The 21,226-nt window shown below is 36.0% G+C and overlaps 1 protein-coding gene across 2 annotated transcripts; it reads left to right on the top strand.

The window, feature by feature from the left end:
* Positions 1 to 20,259, top strand: LOC135686696 (mitochondrial disaggregase). Of its 2 annotated transcripts, none has more exons than XM_089108757.1 (17): positions 1 to 450; positions 5,227 to 5,284; positions 9,230 to 9,316; positions 9,445 to 9,548; positions 10,300 to 10,428; positions 11,403 to 11,500; positions 11,860 to 11,974; positions 13,681 to 13,758; positions 14,367 to 14,422; positions 14,771 to 14,815; positions 15,084 to 15,195; positions 15,687 to 15,736; positions 16,138 to 16,297; positions 16,490 to 16,557; positions 17,314 to 17,433; positions 17,683 to 17,787; positions 19,078 to 20,254. In XM_089108757.1, the coding sequence occupies exons 1-17, from the start codon at positions 150 to 152 to the stop codon at positions 19,300 to 19,302; spliced, it is 1,911 nt and encodes a 636-aa protein (XP_088964883.1). In that variant the 5' UTR covers positions 1 to 149; the 3' UTR covers positions 19,303 to 20,254. The 2 variants fall into 2 exon arrangements, with proteins under 2 accessions (XP_088964883.1, XP_088964884.1); XM_089108758.1 differs by having other exon boundaries at positions 384 to 450; positions 9,241 to 9,316; positions 19,078 to 20,259.
* Positions 20,260 to 21,226: the final 967 nt, after the last annotated feature.

Here is a 21,226-nt window from a genome sequence, read left to right as displayed (position 1 = left end):
ATTAAAGGGTAGGCAACATCGTATTGCAAGAAATTATTTCACCTTCAAAAATGATTGAATTGTCTTGGAATTGATTGATTTTTCTTGGATATTTCCATAGATGATTGTGTTAAATTTGTGAAGCAGGCACTGCACTAGAAGGAAAACCGATGAAAATGCTTGTTGGTCGCATAGCAAGACCGTGTTCATATTTAGTTGTCGTACGCCGCTACTTCGTTAACATTATTAAATCGACCAACCTACAGAAATTACTCTGTAAACGCCTTGAAAGAGCCAGCTTGTCGTCCCAGAAATTTACGTTTGCCACATGCTCCCGATTTTCATTCGAAAGAAGCAGGTATCAAAGTAAGAAGATTTTAGGCCTTATGCAACGTCATGACATCATTGCTTGCTTTGGAGTTGGTGGTGCATTAGCTTCTGGCATAGCTCTTTGCTTCTTAGACAAGACAAGTAAGAAATATAATACATAAATTTTCATCTCATAGAGTCTTGCTTTCTCGCATAATTTGCTTTTTAACCCTCTTGCAGATGACTGAATTTTTCTGTCATGGAGATTGCACTGAAGGGTGCATGTGCATCACTGGCACACAAAGCAGACTGGCCCACCGGGACACCAGGGAATTTCCCGGTTCACCCTTTCCACCAAGTTATTTTTTCAAAAACTTCAATCGTACAGAACTAAAATTGATAACAATCATCAATTGACCTCCTGTCCAAAGTATGTTTGCATAAAAAGTTTAGATTCACCTTTAAGTTGGGAATATATTAAGACTAATCACAAAGTTTCCCAATCTTTGTTATTGTAAAATTCATTGAAGACGAAATTTTTATCAGCAAATTCTGCACGATTTTCTGAAAATCTTGAAAAGAACATATTTTGTTTTGGAAATGGCTTTGAAAAAAGCAGAAATTTTAAACATACTCAGATCTTTTTCGTCTGAAACTCCTCAGAGCATAAAACGTCAGAATAAGGGTCCAAAAGAACAAGATGAGAAATTTGATCCGCAAATGGATATTTGTTCTCAATATGGTTCTTCCTGGCCCTTGTTCTGACGTTTTATACGCTGAAGAGGTTCAGACAAAAAATACTAATGCTCATACTTTGTTTTATTAACAGCAGTAAATGTGGTAGCAGCCAGAAAGCCTACTCTCACTACAAACCTGGTTAGCTTGTAATTCTTTCAAGCAAGTGCACAATACTTGAATTAATTCCATGTCTGTTGAGGGTGTATAAGCGGTTTTTACTGGCTCACTTGCAGATTGTTTCGTCAACTGACTAATGACTAATAATTTTGTGAAACCAATGACTTATGACTAACCATATTAGTTTTTTGACTTATGACTAAAATGCCAATTATCCTAGTGCCTGATATCCATTAACTGAGGGCTCACACTTTGGAAAAATTAACTGAGCACTACCCTGTGCTCTTTCTAATCAGAACGGTTGCAACTGGATAAAATTATCAATGTGTGTGTCATTGTGTATGGTAACATTCACATATTGCATAATCAAAGACTGGGAGGGGAGAGGTGGATTTATGCAAACATTTACAGTCATTGTAGCTTGTTAAGATAATTATTTAGGGAGAAGTAGATTTTTCCAATATTGCCAATTTTTTATTAGTAATATATGCATATTCCTTGTCTTGTCCTCTTGAATAATAGTCTTTTTCCTTGGGCCATAAACTATCGCTTAATAGTGAAACTGCTCTAGGTATGATAAAGGACAATACGTTCTCAACATCCTGTCTGTGGCAAGCTATTTTATTTGCAATTCAACTTATAACTCATAGTCATTTTGCTTTTGGTACATTAAAACCAGGAGTTTCGTGACAAAAAAAATTATGACTTACTGAAGCCAAAAATCTTGTACAATTTTTAAAAAACTTTCCACAGAATTTGTCGAGGATTGATCTCATGTAAGAACCTTCTGTAAAACTTAATGGAAAATTAATCCAGCTGTTTGGAAATAAAATGGTTTCAAATTTACAACTGGAAATTAAATTATTCCAAACCTTCTTCAGACTTTTGTCCAGAAATAGAAACTGTCATGTGCCTTTTGAACAAAATTCTTTGTCCTTTTTACCATGTCAACACACAGTTGCTCAAGCAGAAGTAGCCTATCAATCTGCAAAATCGTCAATTTGCACAAAACGGATGGCAGCAGTATCTCTTCAAATCCATATGTCCATGATATGTTATTGTTATCAGATATCTTTCAGACAAGTCTACAGTTTTAAGCACATTTTTAATACCTGATCATAATTCCGCACGCTGATGTACTGGCATCATATCTTTTGTAAATGATTTGTAACTGTAGCATAGAGGCAGCAGCAACACAGTCATTAGGCTAGCAGGTGCTGAGACACACCTTTACTTTTTTCAAAGATATGTTGCAAAACTTTCAAAAATTTATATGTACCATTTAAAGAAAATGAAGTCATATATTTTGTTAAATTTCTAAGGATTTAAAGATCGAGTTTAATCGAAAAGAATCTCGTTTCCTGGGCCAGAGAAGATGCTTTTCTTTGTAAAACATTGGAAGATAGTGTCTTGCTAATTGAAAAATGGGCTTTGGGCTTTAGTCCAACTTTCAAAATCTATCATTTGATATCATCATTTGATGTTTAAAATTGAGGGCAATAGATCATTTGATACCTAAAAATTTTACCAGCTGTGTAGACGTTCCAAATACATTCAATTTGACTGTGAATTTTCTTCATGCCAATGGTGAATAAAAAACTTTGTTTTTCAACATGGGGCATGCTCTGACATTCTAAATAAGGTGATTTTCAAACATCTTCCGGGGACAAGCCCCGTTTCATTTCAAACCTAATCCCCTCATTCTGTTGTCCATTGCAAAGGATTTTAAGGATAAATTAATGGCAATTTTTGCAATAGATTGATTATCAGCCAAGGCAAAGTTCTTCTGGGCCCGTTTTACAAGTCCCTAAGTAAAGCAACTTTCACACCTATTGGCACCATATTGGTTGCTTTTCCCAATGGGTAAAATGGTAGCCACACACTGGGGTCACAAAAGTATGGAAACAGTGCTAAGGATCTAAGCTGACAGGTCTTTAAAACAAAAGTTCAGCGCTAAGGGGTTTTTGTAACGAATGCTTTCTCCACGAAATTTTTCGAGCAATTTCAATTGTTTTTGAATGAAACTAAATTTGAAGACTACTTACTGTTTTGTAGGTGAAAAGTCAGGGATAGTTGGACCGGTGCTTCAGAAAATATATGGAAATTATTTTTGAAGGATTCATAAAAAATGTCTCCAAGTACAGACAATACTTAATAGGTATAAAATAAATTAATTAAAGCTTTAACTAACTACGTGCACCTTTGCTCTGACTTTAAATATATTACCGAGAAGATCACTTTGGCTGAGATATCAGGCTTTAGGTTATTAAAAGTGATATCAGTTGAACAATTTCTAAAACTGGCATTTAGTGATCAAAATAGTTTCCTTGCTAAATAACATAGACGCTTTCGGTGTAGATGATTTTTATCATTAATTTTAAAAGCCGACTAAACATTGAACATTTTGCTTTAATTTTTTGATTGTCATATGCTTAGATAATGAGTAATTCGAATTTAAGATAAACAAGTCACTAACATCAAATGTAGAGCAACTCACCTTGTGTCAGTATTGAAACTTTGAAATCAAAGTGCACTGCTAACATCACTATCTCAGTTAAATTTTTTCATGAAAAACAAGCTTCAAGCAGTTTGCTTCGAATTTCAACATTTTTCGTACACGTTTCTTCAATAAAGTGAAACTTTGTGGTCATCTTTCATGAATACTCAAAGAATCTTTTACATAATTGTTTTGAGGCAATGCTTCAAAGTTTTGCTGAATTTTTCCCCTCAAAACAGCAAACTAATCATCAAATTTTCTTTAAACCAAATACTGAAGGAATGGCAAATGCATTTTCCCGCCATAACATATCGTTTCCAAGCCCCTTCACCTCATAATTCTGATTTTGAAATTGGTCGGCTTAGGCCTGTGGTCACTGTAAGCCGCCATTGAGACCCAACCGTTTCCATACTTTTGCGACCCAAGTGTAGATGTTTGCCATTCCGTTTCTAGCTTTTTCTTACGGATTGACTTGCAAATAAAGCAGACTCACTACCAAGGTTAAGCATAGTGTCAGTAATGATATATTTAACACCACACTTCAGTGTAGCGCAGGCTGGAACCCATGCAAAGTTCAAGCCAGATATGCGCCAACAAATAATAGAAATGCGACGGGAAATCGTTAGTCCATTCCCGATGTCTTTGGCCTAGGCTACATAGATTCCACACTGGATTGTACCCATATTGGTACACTTGGAAACCTTACCTAGTTGCCCTAACACTTGAACCAAATATAGATTCCTTGTTAGTTCCGCTACATTCTTATGCATATTTTCGCATGAAAATTAGCATTTTGCTATTTTTATCTAAATGGAAATTTATTTTCAGGGTATTTAGTTCATGTAATTTTAAGGTTGTGTGGTTTCCTTTAGATATTATTATTACTGAGCACATGCAGGTAGAGGCATATGCATACAGTTAATACTGCACTGTACCTCTAAAGATACTTTTTCACAGCCTTTCAAAATCACAGCCTTGTGCTTCTATCTAATTGCAAAGCAGTGACAAACACCTGAGGGCAAGGGGGCAGTCACCCCCAATATTTTGAAGGAAAATGGTGTTTTGTTCTAAAAGAATTTGAAAATGTGACATCATATCAAAATAATAGGCTTGCCCCTCCCCCGAAGATGGCAAGCCAATATTTTTGATAAATTGTCTCCCAAAATTTTGGTTGACAATCAATCTCCTGCCCCCAGGTGTCTTCCACTGCCCTCACCAAATATTTAACCAAAGTTCCACCCCTGTGATTGAACCAAAATGGATAATTTCCTGGCTACTGTGCCGGCGAGTAACCAAGAGGAAACTAAACAAGTAAAGTACCTATAAACAGTATGAAGAAAGAGAGGGAATGGTAAGAAAAGAGCAAATTTTCTATCTTGGCTTCCAATAAAAGGTGAACATAGGTTGGGCTTCAAAAACTGTCAGGACCATATCCAGTAGAGCACAAGATTATAGTGGTTGTTCTTGGTGACCAGGTTTGCTGTGGAGAAAGGGACATACCATTGCATTCATACCTGGTTTGTCCGTAATTCTCTTTGCTTTTTATTTAATTACTGTTTACTTAAGTGTCTACTTGTTGTTTTTAGGGCAAGTGGAGCTCTTGTGCAAAGCAACTGAAAAAAGAAATCTGTACGAGTTAAAAAGGTTTGAAACCTATACACTTGTAGAGGATAGTTATCATTTTTTAAATTATTTCTTGTATGTCGCTGAAATCTATTTCTTTTTCTCAATCCATTATTTATTTGCCTCAGCACAGGGTATTTTTTAATGTAAAAGGTCAGCTGTACTGCAGAAGAGCTGATGCCAACAATTGGCCTAATAAGAGGGCAAAGAAGCAAGATGCATCTTGACCAAGTCCTTGTTGCTGTTGACAATAGCTGGCTTTAATTACCCAAGAATGGTCTTGAAGTACCACAGAGAATTTTAGCATTTATTTTATGTATACAATGTCAGCAATATGTCAGCAAGTTGAAATTTACTGCATGCTTCCAGTTGCAAATGGACTTTGTGCAGATGGCAAAGATAGGCTCAAGTTCTTGTAGGTTACTAACAATCATCGATACACAAAGAAGTAACATGATATAAGGAAGATGATAAAGCATTGAGTTCCATGCCGGGTCACACTCCTTACATATCTGTTAGGAAATGCAATGCCAAAGCTTTGAATTTCTTAATTCATCTTGTAGTGGATCGATATTATGATTCACAAGGTGAACAATGAGTGCTACGAGTTGATATTCCAGAGCATAGTAACCATTTGGTTTGTTACTTTTTCAAAGAAGGATGGGACTCAAACTTTATACCATTTAAGCAACCTGCCTCGCATTGCAAGCCGACTGTTTAAGGAACTGTGTTTGCTACTCCATTTGATTGACGGAAATACTGACAAGCAACAACTTTTACTTTATAACTGCTAGATATGCTGCGGTTGATGAAGTATGTCACAGAACTGTACTTCTAAGGATTTCAATGAAAAGTCAGTGATAAGCAGTTAACATTTGTTTTTGTTAAAAAATTAGCTATTTGCCCCACCACTGGAAATCCTTAAAAATACCCTGTAACATTACAGTTTTATAGGTTGCAAGATTTGTTAAGGCACATGGAACTGTTTTGCCCAAATTTGGTGGATGAAAGCTGTGATCAAAGCCACACTGTACAAACAACATTCACTCTTCTGTATTCTTGCTTTTCCTGCCACCATCATATTCGTGGAGTAGAAGGAACCTGCAACCTTTTTTGTAACCTTTTCCGTCATGCTCAGAACGGTCATGCGTCACTTCGAAAGCGAGGTTAACGATGATCCTCTCGTCGCACTTCCCAGTGTAGTGAAAGGAAAGTGCATCGAAGTTGCAGAAGTTTCCGTTTCTTAACCGTGTATGCGATGCAACAGTTTTTTAAATTGATTTCCGAAGTACAGTCTGCGAACATCTTTGAAGATCAGGTTTTTTTGACGGTCAAGGGATAACAGTTGATATTGTTGTCTTATAGAGAAATTGTGTCTGAAGCGAAGACTGATCTGACTTTAACGTATGCTTTTTTGCCGTGCTCTTCAAGACAGTTCAAGGCATTTTTCGACAATTATTAGGCCGACTCCCTTCTTTGTAATTTTTAAAACTGTCTTGGCATTTGAGCTTATCTTTAGTTCAAGATGTAGACATTTGCCGATGGTTTCTAACTTGAGAAATAAGCCTAGCCTAGCTAGGCCTCCATTTCATTTTTTTTCTTGAAATCAAGACCTTCAAAGCAAAACCATATTGGATCGACAAAAAATGCCTACAAGAAGCTCAAACCATTTCAGCTCTTCCACGAATATTTCATTAAACATTTTTTGTTGCAATATGCAATATTTGCTGCATATTTTGACGCCTTGGTATGGGAAACACGAATTCTGCATACATTGTCAGCACGAATTATGCATACTTGTGGCTCTAATAAGAAATGGAATAAACGAACGAAAACTATTCACTACAGAAAAAAATGATAACAAAAACAGGAAGACTGCTGCTAAACTTTGTGATATTTTGCTCCGGTATGCAGGGTTGCTGCTATAGGGGTGGCTCTGGGAGGTGTGACACTTTCAAGAGTCATTAAGTGGTTGGAATAACTTAGAGAATAAACACTGTCTGGCACCAGAAACTTTCAGAAGTATATTGTTTTGTTTAGAAAGAACAGTTATAAACGAAATAATAGGATAATGTATTCATTACTCAATATTTATGGTATCAGCAAACAGTAAATATTTAGTTGGAACTAAGAAACAAAACTAAGGGGTGACACTCCAAACACTCCAGGAGGGTGGGGGCTCCTCTAACAAGGAAGTTCATTGGCAATAAAATTTACTAGGAGCTCTGATGCAAGGTGGAAAGCAGGAGGCCAAGAGCAAAATAAATACCTATAGCAACAGGTTTTGCAAAAAAATGGATTAGGGCATGTACCCCCTGTCATTGGAGGCGCTTTTTACCCATATTTTAAAGATTTTCTGCATGCCTTTAGACATATGATAAACAAATTTTTTCAGCAACAACAGAAAAAAACAAAACAAAAGCAAATTTTTATAGAAGAGAGAGAGTTCCCATTCAGGATTTAAGCTTGATACTTCTTTATCAACTCGTTGTCTTTGAACTACACTAGCTTAAGGCTTCAAAAAGTCAAAAAATCAACCAGACAAATCTGAAGAGCCTGTATAAAATTCAATCGCAGAATCGACTTTTCCATAACAGTTGTACCGGACAACGATTTGCAAAGAAAATTAAAGAAAAAGATCTGCGATATAAGTAAAGGAAGTTTCTTCACATGCAGGACGCTGCTTCGCAGATAAAAGAAGACCTAAAGGAGCTTCGATTTACTCTCCAACGACTTGGATCCCAAATTGAATTTCTTCGTCTTTGAAGAATTATTTGAACAGACAAGCAGCTTTAGTTACACGAAAACCATTGACACCTCGATCTCTCTCGACCAAGTCACACAGGTCAAGGGGAAGCATGGGCTCCGATGCAGGATGGAAAGTGGAGGGGCCAAGAAAAAAGAAAACAATCATAACAAAAGGTTTTAAAAAAAGCTCTTTTGTTTTGCCAAAAAAATGAGGGGCCATGCCCCCCCCCCCCCCCGGCCCCACCTTCGTCGGAGGTGCTGGGAAGTCAGATGATATTCCGTGCGAGTTGCAAAATGTATTGCTGCATCTCAGCGTGGCACATTTTCTTCCCAGACATGGAAACTTTTCCTTCACATCCTTAAGCCTCTCTGCCATTATACTAGTTTATTTTAGTTGCATTTAGGCGCTCACAATGGCGAAAACTTAAAAATGGAGTCGATGTTTACATCTTATCATAAATTAGTATGATTAATTATTTTAAGCAAAGGGTTAGGGTTAGGCTAAGGGTTAGGGTTAGGGTTAGGGTTAGGGTTAGGTTTAGGGTGAACTAATTACGTCATCAGATTGAGCAGTATGGAAACTAGACAGCTATCGGCACCTCATAGTTCCTGTACTGTCAAGGTTGGACATCGTTAACCTCGTTTTCACGAAGCGACCTCAAATGATTGTGAAAACTGGTCTAATTTGAGCGGATGCGGTTAAGGTTTGAATGCGTGAATCCAAAAAAGATGTAAACCCATTTATTTTTGTTGAATTTTAAAATCTGTTGACCTTTTAAACATCAGAGTTTCATTTAATATGCTTTTAATTTAAACGCTGTACACGCAGGTTGATAAACCACTTCATCCTCTGTGGAAAATCAACTGGATTTCTTATCTTTGTAAAGGTTTTTTCAATGGTAATAACATGGTTAGAAAAGCTCACACTCTTCATCTCCTACCACAGCATGCTTTGACTCATTTAATCAAACTTTTTTGAATTGCCAAGAAAACAAAGATTATGCGTTGCTTACGAAATTTCCTTCACTGTTAATATTCAAACTGACAATTCAATGATGACAATACTTGTGCTTGTTTCTTACTACAAAACATTCCATTATCCTCTAATACTTTTGCCTTTGTGTTCGGGGTCACGGGGTCATTAGTGCTGGGTCAAGAGTAGATTGATTTTTTTGGAATATTTTCGTTTGTATTTTGTAGCTCTTTTCATTATTTCAGACTCATTTCAGATGGAGCTGATGTTAATGAAAAACATCCGTTGGGCTGGACGGCACTCCATGTTGCAGCAGTCAATGGAAACCCAAGGTACAAAATTGATTTTTGTTTTATTGAAAGCCCCTTTATTGATCGCTACAGCTAGGCTTATAATTTTCATTTCAGTATATTTTATCTCTTGCCACATAAAGACTTTGTGACCTTTTTTGTCAATTCAGGGCCGTTCAAATACTGCTTGAAGCTGGTGCGGATCCCAATGTCATGGATGAATTTAGCACTCCGTTCAAAACAGCCTCTAGGCTTCACAAAAGAGTAATGGAAGGTTAGGCCACACACCTCTTTTTTATACTGATTTCAGTTCCTAGAGACCCATTCAGTCATGATAGGTGAATGCAATCAGCAAGTTTTCTTGTATTATGTCCGATAGTTACCTCTACTCTTTTGATTTATCATTGAAGTGAGCAGGTGGGAACTATTGGTATTAGTTTGGTTTGCTCATGATAACGGCTGATTGCGAATTCCCAGGAAAACTCTACCTGTAGCGCGCATGTTAGAGCTGTTTGAAACCCCAAATAAACCCAGTCGGGTCTACATCTTTTAACACAGTTGGGTCCACAATGCTTTTTGAGTAGATTCTTTATTAAAATCATGATGATTATTCAAGTCATCATGTATCATGGTAGAGTCACACAAGAAAGTTTATTTAAGAATATTTTAACTCACCCACAGTTGAATACAAGTTTAAATATTCAAGCTCGCAGCGTCTCTAAAAATTTCTTCAATTGCACTACAAGAATGACTCACTTGTTATAAACAAAAACTAAAATATTTTGCTCGCTTGCTATTTTCGTCCCACTTGCAAGTCAATCCTTGACACAAAGAGCTATACCCGATGAAACTGGGAGGAGGTGGATTTAAAATAACCGCTTAAAGTTTAAATTTCTGTAAAAGAAAAGTGAAACCTACTAAGAAATTAGAATTTGCAAATGAAAAGGAATCGCTTATTTTCTGAATATATTGGCATTTTTTGCATTTTTGTCTGTAAAACAAATTCCAATCTTTCTCTCGTATAGTGATCATTGCAAGAGAAGATGAGTTTTCTAACCGACTAAGCAAGAATGCAGACTTTTCTGGCTTCACTCCTCTCCATTATGCTGCATTGGCTGATGATTATGAAAGCATCAAATTACTTCTAGACGCGGGTATTTATAACAACATTCATAGCTGCAATAATCTTTTTCGTTTGATTGCACATCCTGGTTTCCACATATGAGTAAAGTAGCCAATTATCAGCACACATTTATTTCAATCGTGGTAAGGTTAAAAGAAGCGCTATGGTAACGCAACACATACACACGCAATCATTATTTCGAACCAACCGAAAAAGATAAAAGAAAGTAGAACTCATTGGAGCAAAAATAGCTACATTACCTTCCAAAACACTTATTGCATTAACGTCCGTTTCAAGGCCAAATTCAGCTATCCCCCTTCCCTCCTTTGAACAATTTTGTTTACTACAAAGCGAAGCAGGGGATTTTTAATTATGTTTCTTCCTGCAACCTCTATGATATTTTCTAAATGTCCAAAAATGCCTAGGGGGAAGGAGATGCGGAAGTAGGATTATTCGAGAAAGAATTGAAAAATATAGAAACACTGCTGGGTGTTCCAAGTATTTCGGCAATGACTGTAGCTACATCTTTTTACATCTGACCAGTTAAGCAAAATATCACCCGTTCCTCACAAAGGATTTCAAGCAACAGTAAACACGAGAATATGCTCAAGATCTTGCTGCTTCTTAAATTCCAGCCCACCATTTAAGTCAGCTGAATGTTCTATCGTAGCATTGATTCTGTGATGATTTGTATTGCCATAAAGGTATCAAAATATTTAATATGAATGTAAAACCTGATCATGGCAAAATGAAGGAATGCAAAAAAAATCCTTCAGTTCAGTGCTGAGACGCGCTGAAAAATGAAATTTACCTTTCTGAAAATCAGCAACTAATTGAACGCAGTACTTAAATTAAGGGGGTTAGTCTGTACAGAGAACTTTTTGCAAATAATAGAGACTGAATGATTTCTTTCAAATATAACAAGCTTCTGTTTCTGTTTTCGGAATGTTTTGGAGTCTAATCTTTGCAAATATATTGAGCCATTTGTCCAATCTTGTCTTCTAGGCGCTGATCCAACGCTGACTGATGTAACAGGTCACACAGCATCAGAATATTGCGCAAGGGATCAAAATAAAAAGCTTATAGAGTCATTTTCAACACTGGTAACCACAAAACTTTTCTTTTTTTAATGTTTGAATGACCACAATAAAGGTTCTCAAAAAGTGAAATAAGATTTCAAATTTGTCGTTTAGAAAAGAAACATTTGTGGCATCAGTGCTTAAAGAGTCAATAAATGATTGGTATTCACAAAGAGTAATGAAAACATTCTTATAATCCTGAAAAGAAATTTCATCTGAAGATATTATTTCGACTTTTTCAACAATTTTTCCAAAATGTTGAACCGATTGAGTTTCTAGATCAATCAGTGCAAGGCAACAAAACGTGAGAAAACAGTTGTTTGCTTGGACATCTAATTATCAGAGTGAAAGCTATAACTGAAGAAATATTTGTAATTGTCTAGTTTATCGAAAAGAAGAAAAAAATGGAATTAGAAGAAAGGAAGAGATATCCTCTGGAAAAAAGGTTAAAGGAAGTTATAGTAGGCCAGGAAGGAGCAATAACAGCAGTCGCCTCAGGTAATTTATGAATTAAATTGAAATTTTCATTCCTATTTTATATCTGTTCACGTTTTTTCACCTAAAGCTTTCTTTTATTGCTTATAATGGAAGGTAAATATTTGCTTTATAAATGGGGACTAAAAACATATTGATTGTTTTTCCCGAGAGGCCATTTTTATCAAGACAGAATACTGTCATATTTCCAATTGACATTATCATCGAAAATGAAGACCATGTTTAGTGCAGAAATATGTATAGCACAAAATTGGCTGCTCTGTTTTCTGCAAAGTTTTTTTTATGAAATCATTTTTGCTTGAAATCTTTTCCCTTTTCAATTTATGCTTGGAATCTCTTACGTTCCATTATAAGCCAGGATAATTTTACTTTGGTGAATTAGATTGTTCCTGCTGTGAAATACGACAAAACAGAGTGACCTGTTAGCTTAAAAGTGAACAAAGCAACCATAAAATCTTGCTGAAGGAAATTTCAAATGTGCCTGATAAATTCTGGGCACCAATGAACCAGGCATATCCGATTAAAGTTTGTGTAACCTATGCAGGGACCTTGCTTAAGATAGAATACATTAAATCTGGCTTCAAACTTTTTTCGCAAATGTCGACTGCCTGGGTATGTGTCCGAAAATGCCAAAATCTATGCCTCTCTAAAGAATAGATTTGTAGCAATAAAGTAAACAAGTTAGCTAAGCTGAAGGAAAGCCAAAACCGCCCCCAGAAACGCTGCTCAAAGATGCTGCTCAGCTCCTAGCCAAGCCCTTCATGTACATGATAAACCTTTAAGATTTGATAACGGGCTACGCTTGAGACGTCTTTTTTTAATTTCGTTTATTTTCTTCGTACAATTCCAAGTTAATTTTAAAGTTAAATTGTCACATTATATTGTAACCTTTTCTTAAATAATCAGTTCGAATTCTGATCAAAGTGATACACGCTACAAATTTTTAAATAAATATAATACTTTTTAAATCTTAAATATAATACTTTTTAAATATAATACCTTCACTTTTTAAATCTTTAAGTTTTATCAGAAAAGGGGGGTGATAGAACAAGTTCACTGGTGCAATATTTGTAGATTTGGCAAAATTTTTTGACGCCTTCCTACGCTGCCTCCATATAGAATCATGAACACGAAATTGCATTGGCTTTTACTGTCTACATTTTTCAAAAGAAAGAAATTGCCGAGTACCAGAGAGCCTTCTCTAATGCCACGTCAGTGTATATCAGAGTTCCGCAAACACTACCATTTCTATACCCATAGACCTACAAAGATTATCATGGATGGTAATCAAGCCTGTTTTCACGTATTGTTGCTCAGTTGTGATTTGGTGGTCCAATTCGCAAGTCGATCAAATGCAAGTCGAACAGCTTTGTGGGAATATGATAAAGACAATAGCCAACCCAAACTGCAACCTGCGGACTCCTAGGGTGCAAAGAAACATGCACAGTGTATTTGACTGCCTTCTTGATATATTTGTGACCCATTCGTAAACTACAGGAAGGAACATGTTCAAAATACAAAGAACAATCACTTAACTGTAAAAGTTCCAAATTTTTGTGGTGTTTGGGGAAAATATTTTTTCCTTTGTGTAATTGATCGAAATGCTAACAAATATCGAGCTGATTCATTTTGCACACGGTAAGATAGAATTTAGAAGACAGAAGACAGAAATTATCTCTATAAAAACTCTCATTTCTCTCATTTTTCAGCAATTCGAAGAAAAGAGAATGGCTGGTATGATGAAGATCACCCTTTGGTATTTCTCTTTTTGGGCTCCTCAGGAATCGGTGAGACGAACAAATTAACATATATGTTTTGCATAGTTATTTCCATTCTTAACAACTCCTGTTTATAGATATTAATTTGTCAGTAAAGCTCTTTTTCAATTGTAGTTTATTTTACAGTTTAAAGAAAAATTACGTCATCTTGAAGCCAAATTTTTGTATTCACCCCGGAAACCCATCATTTATATGAAGCCCTTGTTTTTGCTTTTATTGAAAGAATATTTTCAAGAAATCCATAGCCTATGTTCACCGTTTTTGCGTAGAATTCCTGAGACTGTAATGTCTCGAATTAGTAATCTCAAACATTCCATTTGGCAGTTAGCTACGCATTAAATTCAGTGTTTTAATCTACGTTTTCCTCTGGCTTTTGCTACATTTTTGTGGTTTGTGACAACTTTTGGAAGAACAGGGGAAACTAGAAGAGAAAGGGTAGTACTGTGGATGAAAAGTGTTATCTATCAAGCTCACGGATAAATTTAAATCAAAGTCTTGAATATCCTTATGCCAGACCTATTGATTTTTGTCTGTCTGAGTGTAGGGTTTATAACAAAATTATGTTAAGGTTGAATAATTAATTTTGCACGAATACTAATTATGCCGTTTTCAAAAAGGAAAGACTGAACTTGCAAAGCAGCTGGCTAGATACCTTCATAAAGATGACATAAAGGTTTGCATTTATGATATATTGCTTTGATGCTACGAGGCATTTTGAGTCTTGCTAACTTTGCTGGCATAGCTCTTTCCTCGCGATACTGCCTGGGTATATGCCCATTTTCGAAAATATATTTTATTCAATTTAAGGTCACTAGATGCATTTTTTTATTTGTTAACTTTTTGTATTTGCTGTTGAACACTCTGTCACTTATGAATGTTGTTTGAAGAATTATAAGATTAGAAGCAATCATTTATTTTCATATACTAGGTTTGATAGTTTTTGGGATTTTGTTTTGTCGGAATTATTTCTTTTTGATCACTGATTTGTCATGTACATTGATCATTTTTCCTATTCATTTAGAGTTTCATTCGCCTTGATATGTCGGAATTTCAAGAAAAACATGAAGTATGTACACCCAAAGCATTCATTCTCTTTTCTTCCTTATGATCTATTCACTCTGGTACAAACTTACAGATTTGATCAATGCTGCATGTCTGCAGTGGTGTCAGAGCCTTATTGATGCCCCCCTGCAACAATCCTGCCCAGGCAAAAAAGGCTATTAAAAAATTTTGCGCCCCATTTGAGTGCAGGGGTTGTTGTGACGCCCGTGCATGTCTGTTCCCTAGAATTCTGGTTTTCTGTCGTCGCTCGTGTATATTTGCCATCTTTTCAGGTTGCAAAGATGATTGGGTCACCACCTGGATACATTGGCCATGATGAAGGAGGACAATTGACCAAAAAGTTGAGGGAGTGTAACAATGCAGTAGTATTGTTTGATGAGGTAGGTTTGTACTACGTATAATATGATTGAAGGAACGACTTTAAATTATTCATTCAGGAAGCAATTTCTTTTTCAAGAATGACAGCTTATGATTAAACAAGCAAGCAGATCAGAAATAGCCCGAGAGGAAGGATTGTTGCATTTGGTTGGTTCCTTTTTTGACCAATCAGCATTATCACTTGGATATTACTACAGTTCATTTTGTTCTGCTTCCTATTGTTTCACAGGGCAGTTTTATACAGCAGCTAATTCCCGCCATCTGTTCATACTTGTTGCCCTTTACCTGTCTTGGGTTGGGATACTTCTCCAGTATCAAGTCTGACTGATTATGTATGGTCAATTCAGTTTGCACTAGTTTGCCTAAATAGTTTGCACTAGGGCCTGCATTGTTCATTCCATGCACCTATTGGTGGAAATGCCTGCACCAATCACCTTGATATTATTACAAATCAGCAGTTTTTTATGCTTCTATTGTTACTTTGCGCTCACAGGTAGATAAAGCACATCCTGATGTTTTGACTGTAATGCTACAGCTTTTTGACGAGGTAGTACATAATTGCTATTTTTCTTACCCATTGATGATACATACTTTGTATTATTTTTATGATAGTTAAACCATTGATTTAATGATTAAAGCAGTACAGAAAATGCGAAGTTAAATTAGAATTTCTTCTAAAATTATACTCCTTATTGCTTCTCTTTCTAAAACACATTGACGATGCCACTAGAAGGTAACCTAAACAGGCATGTCCAATTTAGGAATTGCAAACAATTTTCACCTTCACCCTTTAGCCTACTAGCAAAACAAGAAATGTATCATACATTTCAAACTGTAGAATTCCACAACGGAAATAAAAAAGTCCTGGAAAAAGGGATTTTATTCTATCATATTATCATATATAGAGTCGCCGTGTTATCGTATAAATTATAAGTTTATCATATATAGGGTCGCCTTACAGATGGAAAAGGGAATACAATTGAATGCAAGAATGCTGTTTTCGTTATGACATCAAACCTGGCAAGTGAAAGAATAGCTGAGCATGGAGTTGAACTTAGAGCTGTAGGAAAAGAAAATGCAGAAAAGAAGCTCTACTTCTCGGAACTAGGTAAAGGATGAGTTTTCTCTTTCCTTGCAAAAATCTCGCATAAATTATTAACCATAAGATGGAATTTATGTCTCAACGGTCTTTAAATTGCTATGAAGGATAGGATCTTAACCCAGTGATCTTTTTACAGATCAGTTCACTTTGCAAATCGTGTTATTTTCTCATTAACTAAGCTGAATTTTATGATTTTAGAAAGTAATGCTGAAAATGTTGTTATTTCGAGAAAATTCAAAGAAGATGTCATATATCCAATATTAAAGGTAATGCATTTCTTTATTAATATTCTTGCAAAAAAATTTTCATTTTGGAATTGTGTTTTCATATAAAAGTCTTTACAACATTAATTTGCAAATTTTATAAAACAAAAGTGTACAAGAAATCATTTTACAGGGTGAGTAGAGTAGAATTAGTCCACACACCCCCTCTTATATAAGCCCCCTCTCAAATACGCCCCCACCCTGCAAGTCAAAGTTATTGATAAACCCCTACCCTTGACTAAGCCCTCCACCCTAACCTGCCAATTTTTTGCATCTCTATTAACGTCTAGAGTTCGATTTGTGATGAAGAGATTCCCAAAGACCGTGAACATTCTCAATATTTTGGACTAGAATATCTTCTTGTGCTTTGGTTTATACTTTTGGTTGACATTTTTGAAAAATTTGTTGAGTTAAATAATAAATGAACTCAAAAGTTACAAAAATGCTTCAAAGCAGAGTATTTTGTGGCAATTCGGATATTATATTTATTTATAAGCCCTCCCTTCTGCTCAGTCCTCTAAAGAATTAGCCCCATCCATAAGCGTCTCATGTAAATAAGCCCGAGAGGCCTAATTTCAGGATTTTTGGTATTGTCCGCTATGTTACTTTCTTTATGATGAAAATATATCTTCACTTCATTTTAAGCAAGAAATTTTAATATTTCCAAGTAGAAGCAGGATTCCAAATGTATCTAAAGATGCTTTCATTTTTGTTGTATATGAATGGAGACTGTAAATGATAAAAGCTCTTCTGTTTTAGAGCCACTTTCGAAGAGATGAGTTCCTTGGAAGGATAACTGAAATAGTATACTTCTTACCATTTTCAAGAGCAGAGCTGAGACAATTGGTTCAAAAAGAATTAGAGTACTGGTTAAAAAGGGTACTAGCATTAACTGACCATAACAGAGTTCATTCAAATGCATTGTCTTGAGTTTGAATTGCAGCCAACTTTGGACTTTTAGATATTTGATAGTATATATGTTATGATTTTAGTATATAATTTTAGATAAGTTAGTATTTGTAATATAAATAAGTTATAGCAAGCAACTGAATAATTTTATAATGGAAAGTGTAAATGTACTCAATTCTCTTTCCGCATGTATAACCTAGCAGTTTTATTTTCTCGCAGGCTTTAAAGCGCCATGATATTAAACTTGTTTGGGACAGAGAGGTCCTTGACGTTCTAGCTGATGGTTATGATATTCATTATGGGGCGAGATCCATCAAACATGAGGTAATTAAAAATTCCCTTTTGTGCTTCTCTGTCATGGCTGTATACTGTTTAGCATTAAGGAAAAAAATTGTTGTGGATAAATCTTATAGTTTTAAGACATGTCAATTTGGTTTTCGACAGAGATCAGCCACCGGGCACGCAGTCACGTATTTTCTGACTTCGAAAGGACCAAAATGGATAAAAGTAAACAAACAGGGGCAAACCTCGTCGAGTTTGACACAATAGGTTATGCAACATTGTTAGCCCCATTGCCAATATCTGGAGAAATGGAAAGGAACTTACATGGTTTAAAAATTATCCATTCAATTGGAAACGGTTTGTATCCTTTCAAAGTACATGCTCCGAAAGACAGTCAATCACGCTTGCAGTTCTTGGGATCCATTTTGGGTTCACTGCTGTTTAAAATAGTGATATAGCGATATCACTGAACAGATTAGGAACTGTAGGGTTTTACTCTATGCTGATGATACCGTTATATTAACATCTGATAAAGACAGCAAAAGAATTGAGGAAACGTTAAACACTGAGTGCTTAACAAGTAACGATTATTTTGAACACACCATAAACTCGCAAAGTTGGAGAAAGTAAGCTTTTCATTGAACGATAGGATGATCAGCTAATCGGACTCGCCCGAATATCTTTGTACTACTATGGACGGAAACTTGACCACGAAAGAGCATCTCGCAAAACCCACAAGAAAGTCATGTCAAGAACAAAATTACTGGCTCATTAACGATATAACATCAGCCCATGGGTAGCAGAAATGATCTGCCATGGCTGCTTATTTGTAGCAAAATGATGTTATTCACGTTCATGGTTTATTGTAATCATTGACGCTTTGTATGTTCATATTCACGCATTTTTTCATTCACATTCGCGCATTTTTTCATTCACATTCGCGCATTTTTTCATTCACATTCACGCCTCTTTCATTCACGCTTTTTACGTTCACATACACATCAAATGTTTTTTCTGTGTTTATGATCCTAACTTTTGTTATTTTCTTTCAAACTAAAAGTTCTCGGATCAGTAAAAATGTCGATTACCCTTTTCAAAGCGTTCTACCTTTTTCTGAAATGCTGGTCCAGTCTGTCATTTTCTAGTGTGATATCTTTTAATTCGTTTAGACTTGTAATTTTAACAGGACCTTGCATGATTGCAGATCTCCGCACCTTGCTCTCTGCAAACTGACTAAGTTTTCCTGAATAGATATAGTTTATTGTTATTTATTTACATTGTTACAACAATTCTAGAGCAGAAACACTTTCACATAGAAATACATTTTTTCAGGTGGAAAGGCAAGTGATAAATCAAATTGCAGCCGCACATGAGAAGGACCTTATAAGCTCAGGATGTACGTTGAAAATAGCCGCAAGTTTCAAGAGCCCTGATGAGGTTTCGGAAAGCGAATCATTAACTAGCCCTAGAATCAAAATCCAACTAATGGAAAAAGGACAAAATAAAGACCTTGATATTGGCAATGTTTATGAGCCTGATATACCAGTTTTCTTTTGATTGATCTAAAAAATATATCTTATTATAATGGTCCTTTGAACTTATCTGCCTTTGAAATTCAAGAAACAGTTGTTTCTTTTAACCACATTTCCATCCCTTTACATCCAATGCTCAATTCTTATCAAATTATTTTCAATAATGGCAAGTACTTTATGTCTCTCAAACTAGTAATCTGAATATTAACAACATATTTAAGGATTTTCAATTTTCAGAACTGCTGATGAAAATTCTATTAGCTAGATTATATCTGTCCATTTCGCTTCTATGAACTGTTTAATTTGAGGCTGGATTGGTTAAAAAATTTTTGAACAATTAGAACAAAGGTCCTATCCATTTAGCTTTTGAAAAGATCAAGGATTTGAATTGTTTCACTAGGTCTGTTGCAATGGACAACCAGCTTGCAACCGTCTCTGCTACAAATATTCTACTCCGGTCATAAGAATAAGCATAGTTATGAGTTTACTGGATGAACCTGGGGTTTGAAGTGTGTGATGGATTTAACCTGAAATGGTCAAAAACCATTGTACAACTTTAAAAAGCCTGAATAAAATTTAATATTGCAACATTGGTGGGAAAGTGCAACTTTCATGTAACCTTTGGTACGAGGACCACATTGAACAACATGAGTTTCATTTCTGCCACCAATCTATTTAAAGACACTATGCCCCATCAGTCAACTGTTCAGAGTGAAGAATAGTCTTTGCAGCTTGTTTACGCTCGAGACAACATCAAGATTGGCTCCGTAACAATAGGTCTATTGTATAGTCTAACCAATGGGAATTTAAATGGCCAGCGAAATGCGTTGGGCATAGCCTTTAACAATGCATCATTTTAGAATAATTGATATCTGAACTATTGAGTTATTCTTTCAGTTAAATTAAGTCACTTATCTCTTCAATAAGACGACCTTGTCTTAAAATATTCAAACATTTATGTAGTGAAATTTGTATTGAAAATGGATTAGTCAGATTACCTTGCCACTACCACCCCGCCCCCCCCCCCCCCCCCCTTCATTTTTGTCAATGTCACAAACCAAGTTCTCTGCCCGCAAGTTTGCAAAACTCTTCTCCTACTTAACACTTCTACAAATACAGGACCCAATAGTATACCAGCAATTTTTCTCAAACCCTGTTGCCCAAAACTGGCACCAGCTCTTAAGAAACTTTTCCAGCTCTCCTATTTGCTCAGTATCTTTCTAACCACCTGAGAACTAGCCCAAACCTTCCCTCTCCCCAAAAAAGGGGGGTGCAAGTATGACCTCAACAATAATCATCTAATCCCTATCATTTCACTCATATCTGAAACAATGCAAAACATTATCTCCAACAACTGCCTACGTTTTTTGAAATCAAAAAACTCCTTTCTGATCACCAATATCCCAAACCAAGATCTACTGATGATCTTAAAGCGATTGCCCCTCGTGTTTGATTTTCTACTCTGGAATCCTCTGGTGAGAGAAGAGTGATCTCTTTCCGCATCTCTAAAGCTCTTGATCATGTATGGCACAAAGCTCTTTTTTCTAAACTCCCCATATATGGTCTGCACAGTTGTATAAACCCATTTAAATTTGAGTGGCAGCTTTCTGACCAACGGGTCCATAGCCATCAGAGTTTATGACTTCCTCTTGAAGACCCATTCAGTTAATGCTGGTGTTCATCAAGGTTCTGTCATATCTCCTGTTTTTAACTCATATTTTCCATAAAGGATCCACTTACTTTCACAGCTACAAGTTTTCACTCTTTTTTGATGACACTGATCTGAGCCCTTATTTCTCCTTTGATTCTAAACAGAATCCTGCTATAAACAGAACTCACTGATGGCCTGGCAATAATTTAGAAGTGGTATATTTTGGGTGCTCCTAAATGTCCCCTGTACCTTGTTGACAAAACACAATCTAAAGCCGTTCGCCTCATCAACAACTGCA

The sequence above is a fragment of the Rhopilema esculentum genome, chromosome 6 (genome assembly GCF_057945365.1).
Source record: "Rhopilema esculentum isolate cy_ngs chromosome 6, ASM5794536v1, whole genome shotgun sequence".
Lineage (NCBI taxonomy): Eukaryota > Metazoa > Cnidaria > Scyphozoa > Rhizostomeae > Rhizostomatidae > Rhopilema > Rhopilema esculentum.
Note: the sequence above shows the minus strand (reverse complement) of the source record. Positions and strands in the feature narration are given on the sequence as shown.